Consider the following 6,018-nt stretch of genomic DNA (forward strand, 5'->3'; position numbering starts at 1 on the left):
AAATTCATTGGTGTGAATGTTGTTCCACGTTTCACACAATGTCTGAACAGCTGATGGCATATTCTGCATCACAGTCTGACCTGAAAGAGTGAAAACAGAATCAAAATGGATTAGATATTCAAATGCACATAAAAGTCATTAATATCTTGACAATATTATCCAGAATTCTTACCAAGCAAATTGGCTTTGCAGCGTGTGGATCCGATGGACAACACAGCAGCATAACCCTGCAGTTTAGCTTCTGTGGGTTTGTTTTCTCCTTCTTCTGGCAGGCTCATCAGCAGGTATGACCTGAGCAAAGATATGACCAGCAAACCAATCAGGAAGGGCTTAAGAACTTGGTTTGGTTTTCTAATGTTTACTTGAGTACTTTAAAGAGATGGTTCATCCAAAAATGAAATTAAAATTAACTTCATTATGGACTCTCATGTTATTTTAAGGTTGCTTTTCTTCTTATGGTGCATGTGGTGTAATCAGCACCTGGTGAAGGCTGTGTAGACATCAATGAGCTGCAACGTGGCGGGCAGCAGGTTTTTGGTGATCTCGGAGGATTTGTTGGGGTCTGTATCAGCAGCTACTTTGGAGAAATGCTCATCTAAAGACACTTGCACTTTGGATATCACAGCATCCAATGTGTAGATAGTTTGTAGAGAGGGTACTTGGTGAAGAGGTAGGATGCTGTTGGGGTCCACGCAGCAAAATGACGAAATCTATCAAGGAGAGGACTTATGAGGCCATATATTAGAAGACAAGCAGAAAAATCTATATCAGCTGTTAATGGCTACTCCGAGTGTACCTGTCTGGCGATGTATTCCTCTGCGAGCTCCACATCATATTTCACTGCACTGCATTTAGCTGAGGCCACTTCGATCAGAGATGTGGCGTGGTCAGCTTTCATTCCCTGTTGCACTAGGTGCTCCTGATTAAAGTGTGTTAACAGATGATTGACCTTAACTTCAAGGCATCTTGATCAGTTGGTTATATTTTCTTAGTGTTAAAATTATAAAACTAACCTTGATCCAGTTAACGTAGGTACTGACTCGTAACCTTGATGACCATCTTAGGGTGTGCAAGATGTCGCTCTCACTGGGGTCACTGCTGCCGCTCTTAAGCTGCTCAACATAGGCCTCTGAGGGTGGCAGCACTCCCAGGATTTTCCACAGCACCAGGAAGTAGTACTGCAAGGAACATGCTTCCTGTACCAGAGATTGACAACAACATTTAGGGCAAAGGCTACCAGCGCAAACACAAGGTTGATTGTAAAAACTGCAGAATGTGTGTAACTCACTACTGGAGTGACGGGCTTGTTTTCTTGCCGTCTTGCTGTGTCAAAGCTGGATCCTGCAGCCAGCAGGGAGATCAGAGAGGAGTATAAGTCGTCATACTTTACCGCGTCATTGAACAGCACTTGGAAGGCCTGTAACAGTTGACAAAGAACATGCACATTAACTTCTTATATACATTCTTTTTTATTTATATAGTCATATAAATATAAAAGCAGGAGTCTTCAAACTTTTAATGCCAAGAACCTCATGGTAAACAAAGAGACAGGATCTCCGATACATAATGTATGAAACTGAGTGCTGTATTAAAGCCTGGCCTATAATCGCATTTTTACAGCAAGATGTCGCTCTCACTGGGGTCATTGCTGCCGCTCTTAAGCTGCTCAACATAGGCCTCTGAGGGTGGCAGCACTCCCAGGATTTTCCACAGCACCAGGAAGTAGTACTGCAAGGAACATGCTTCCTGTACCAGAGATTGACAACAACATTTAGGGCAAAGGCTACCAGCGCAAACACAAGGTTGATTGTAAAAACTGCAGAATGTGTGTAACTCACTACTGGAGTGACGGGCTTGTTTTCTTGCCGTCTTGCTGTGTCAAAGCTGGATCCTGCAGCCAGCAGGGAGATCAGAGAGGAGTATAAGTCGTCATACTTTACCGCGTCATTGAACAGCACTTGGAAGGCCTGTAACAGTTGACAAAGAACATGCACATTAACTTCTTATATACATTTTTTTTATTTATATAGTCATATAAATATAAAAGCAGGAGTCTCCAAACTTTTAATGCCAAGAACCTCATGGTAAACAAAGAGACAGGATCTCCGATACATAATGTATGAAACTGAGTGCTGTATTAAAGCCTGGCCTATAATCGCATTTTTACAGCACCATATTAGTGTGTTTGTTATTTTAATTATTATTGGTATATTAAAATAATAATAAATCAACGCAATACCATTTTTTGGTGTACAAAGTACTTATTGTATGATATATTTTTACATTTTTTAATCATCTTGTAATGTTTCTGTGGTTTTACTTATTTTAAATAAACATTTATAAGCATCTTTTTAAAAACATGTGTACAAATATTTTATGTTATCTCTTAAAATCAGATACAAAAACTTATAATTAAAATAATTGTAAAATTGTATTATAATAATAATAATATATTTTTATTAATTACATTAGATTATCATTAGGGCTGTCAGTCGATTCAAATTCTTTATCTAATTAATTCCATAGTGCGTTGATTAACTAATCTAACTAAATTTGGCTGTGAAAATACCCACAAAAGATTATTTAAAGCTATTATTGTGTTAAATGAGAAAGTATCAAGTAGACATTACAAATAGTAGCTATAGAAATAAATATTTTCTTTGATTCAACAAAAATTACTACACATAAATGTTTAGGCTACAAGGGTCTACTGTAACAAACTATAAAACATAAAAAGATAATTTGAGAAACAGCTCAGTATTTTTTGTTCATGAAATGAAAGTCACTGCCGGGTAACCAAAACAGCTTTGTTACCAACAGTCTTTGTCAGTCAGGTTTGAAATAACATGAGGGTGAGTAAATGTTTTTTTTGGTGAACTATACCTAATGTTTTATTTATTTGTTTATTTATTTTTTAATAAATTAATTGACACTCTAAAGAAAAAACTAAAATTGCCAGCAGGTGGCAGTAAATGTCTTTTTGAGCCATTCATTCATTCGATTCGTTCAAACAGCTGATTCATTCAGGAATGAAGTAAACGGCTGTCTATGAATGGGCCTTTGAATCACTGGTTCACACGATTCGTTCAAAACGCAGATTCAATCAGAAACTAAACACCGCTGTGTTGCTCACAGACACACAACAGTTCTGCTGTGGCTTTATAGGTAATATTTTTGTTGGCAAAATTGAGCTAAAACAGTATCATGTTTAAAATATAACACAATACTAACTTCTTATTAACTGAACTGTTGTATAAAAAACAAATGTAAAAAAAATTTACATTTGCACTTGTGCTATTCAAACATAAACAGCACTATTGCTCTCGCTGCTTATGTGATATTGCTTATGTGATATAAATATGAGACAAATACTCATACAGGGGCTTTTTTTTTCTCTCTCCCAATATCTTGAATTTCAGGACATAACTGCATTTATGGAGTTGTTGCCCTGCATCATATTTGTCAACAGTCAACTATGAAATGTAAGATGGTGTACAAGTCTGGGGGCGGGGCCAGTGCGTTAACTGCTTTAAAAGATTTTAATCGCGTTATTTTTTTAATAACTAATTAAGATAACGTGTTAAACGGACAGCCCTAATTATAATATACAATATAATATTCTTGTTATTTATATTAAATTACAATATACAATAACAACATTATATAATTTCATTTAAATAAATAATAAACAAATAAATCTATATTTTGAGTAATTAAAGCAGTACACTATAAGACACTAGAAATTTCATGCCAATTTTCCAAGAAAAAGTTTGCTAAAAGACCAAAATGGTTTTCTTTAACTAGGTGCACAGACACTCCCATGTCTAATACTTGTGCAGACTTGTGATGTGTAGCCTCACCTTGCCATCAAGTCGACCCCTGTCATCCTCTGACGCATCAGGAGACAGAACGCAGTAGAATTTCGGCTGCACTGTGGAATCTAAATGAGAGTGACGACAGACATACAACAATCAAAACCGTTCTTGCACTAGATTAGCAAAGCTTACAACTGTTGTAATGCAGTATGTTTGATATCGACCATCAAGTGCACAACTGAGTGAAATATAAGAGATCTGACTTACTCCTACCTGCCGAGCAGTGCTTGGCCCAGTTCTCTTCTACCTCTTTGAAACCATAATAAAGTGGGACAGCACCTCTCTTTCCTCCCTCCTGTCCTGAACTGGCCCTGGATGACAGGGGTGTCAGAAGATTGTACTGAACCTAAGTGAGCAAATAAAAAATAACTGTCACAAACTAGCTACAAAACAGTGGTATATTTCCAGTGAAAGTACAGCTACATCCGCACCTGCTCAAACAAGTACATGGGAGCTTTTGAGTACTGGTGCAGCAGGTAGTCGAACACAAGCAAGATGCGGGCCAGGTTGAGGGGTACAGCCTGAAGCTGAGAATCCACGTGGGCTGCGATTTCAGCGATGGTCTGCATGCAGAGGGTGAGGATGCTGCGGCGGCCCTTTTCAGAGAAGTTGTGAAAGATGAGCAGAAGCAGCTGAAGGTGTTCAACATTGAGGTCCTCGTCAGCAGGCACTGCTCCCTGTAGTGTGTGCTGTTTCAAAGTGCCCACAAACCTAAAAAAAAAAAACATTCAGATTGAGAATGTTTCGCAATGTTATATGAACTTGATGCTATCATATAATATACACATAAATGAGAATTTGGTGAAGAATCCAATGCTAGATTTAAGAAAAGAGGTGTAATTCTGTAAGATTAAGTGATGTCATACCTTTCCCAGACCTTCATGCATTCTGGTACATCAGGCTCCCCCTGCTGGCTGGCTTTATGCTGCCAGATCAGCAGTAACCTGGAGAGCACTGAGAGGGACTGAGGATGGATGTACATGGGCCAGGGACCCTCTGAGAACGGGGCAACACCCAATTGCTGCAGAAGAGTGTTCTGAAGAAAAGTTAAAGAAAACAAGGTATCAGATACCTGACATCTATTTAAAATGTGTTCAATTAATATTGAGGTTTTTTTTTTTTAAGCATATTTCAAAATTTACCTGTAGGGATGGAGAGGGCAGGTCTGATGTTACCAGAGAGTGATTAAAGTGATAGAGGGCTGAGGAGAACTCTTCATCAGAGGAACCTGGACAAAAAAGGTTACATGTTAGGAAAAGCCTAAATGCAAGATCAGAAATAGGAGTTAAAAAAAAAAAAAAACCTTTGACATCTTTGTCGACATCCTTGATGATGCTGGCGAGGGTGGCCATGTGCTGCTCCGTGAGGGACACGCTCAGGTAGTTGCGAATGAAATTGTTTCTGGACTTGAGCATGGAGGTGGTGATGAAGTTCAGTATGCTTGAGGCCAAACTCAAAAACTGGAACAAGAAACGTGGCTTTAGTTTAACATGAATCCGCTTTTGAAAAACTTCACTCATCATGTAATGTGATGTAAATTAGTAAATAAATTAATAAAATAACATATAAAAATGATGATATATATTACTGAATATATAAAAATTACTTATGTCAAAAACTGAAAAGTCAACATGAAACGGCAACCCTTTTCACTCATCATGTAATGAATAAAATAAATAAATATTAAAATTATAAAAATATATATAATTATATAAAAATAATAATATAATACAAATGTAAAAATGTATTTAATTAAAAATTTTTATTTAATTACTTTAATTTATTTTGCACTGTCAGATATGGCAGTTATATTGGACTTATACTGACAAGCTAATGGCATAGTTGAAATATCACACAGAAACAAAAGCTTGTTTTAAAAAAAATTTCAGTACTATTTATGTATTTATAAGAAAAATTTGAATGACAAAAAAAAAACGAACGCCCTTAATTAAATAGTTAAAGGGGTCTTATGATGTTGCTAAAAAGAACATTATTTTGTGTATTTGGTGTAATGAAATGTGTTTATGCGGTTCAAGGTAAAAAAAACCCACATTATATTCCACATACTGTACAATTATTGTTTCTCCTCTATGCCCCGCCTTCTTGAAATGCGTCGATTTTTACAAAACTCATCGTTCTGAAA

General features: G+C 36.9%; 1 protein-coding gene across 1 annotated transcript in view; it reads right to left on the reverse strand.

Annotated features, from left to right (window-relative positions):
* LOC107591136 (E3 ubiquitin-protein ligase UBR4-like) overlaps positions 1–6,018 on the reverse strand; it is a 69,845-nt gene that overhangs the window by 39,571 nt on the left and 24,256 nt on the right. The window contains exons 29-43 of the mRNA XM_016280177.1: positions 5,179–5,315; positions 5,018–5,103; positions 4,742–4,911; positions 4,307–4,586; positions 4,089–4,221; positions 3,861–3,940; positions 1,839–1,967; positions 1,619–1,746; positions 1,514–1,529; positions 1,289–1,417; positions 1,014–1,196; positions 797–919; positions 481–710; positions 173–291; positions 29–80 (exon numbers count right to left, since the gene is read on the reverse strand). Coding sequence (XP_016135663.1) covers positions 29–80; positions 173–291; positions 481–710; positions 797–919; positions 1,014–1,196; positions 1,289–1,417; positions 1,514–1,529; positions 1,619–1,746; positions 1,839–1,967; positions 3,861–3,940; positions 4,089–4,221; positions 4,307–4,586; positions 4,742–4,911; positions 5,018–5,103; positions 5,179–5,315 — 1,995 coding nt within the window. The remainder of the gene's footprint in view (positions 1–28; positions 81–172; positions 292–480; positions 711–796; positions 920–1,013; positions 1,197–1,288; positions 1,418–1,513; positions 1,530–1,618; positions 1,747–1,838; positions 1,968–3,860; positions 3,941–4,088; positions 4,222–4,306; positions 4,587–4,741; positions 4,912–5,017; positions 5,104–5,178; positions 5,316–6,018) is intronic.

Source organism: Sinocyclocheilus grahami, unplaced genomic scaffold (genome assembly GCF_001515645.1).
Source record: "Sinocyclocheilus grahami isolate Dianchi unplaced genomic scaffold, SAMN03320097.WGS_v1.1 scaffold137.1, whole genome shotgun sequence".
In the NCBI taxonomy this organism is placed as follows: Eukaryota; Metazoa; Chordata; class Actinopteri; order Cypriniformes; family Cyprinidae; genus Sinocyclocheilus; species Sinocyclocheilus grahami.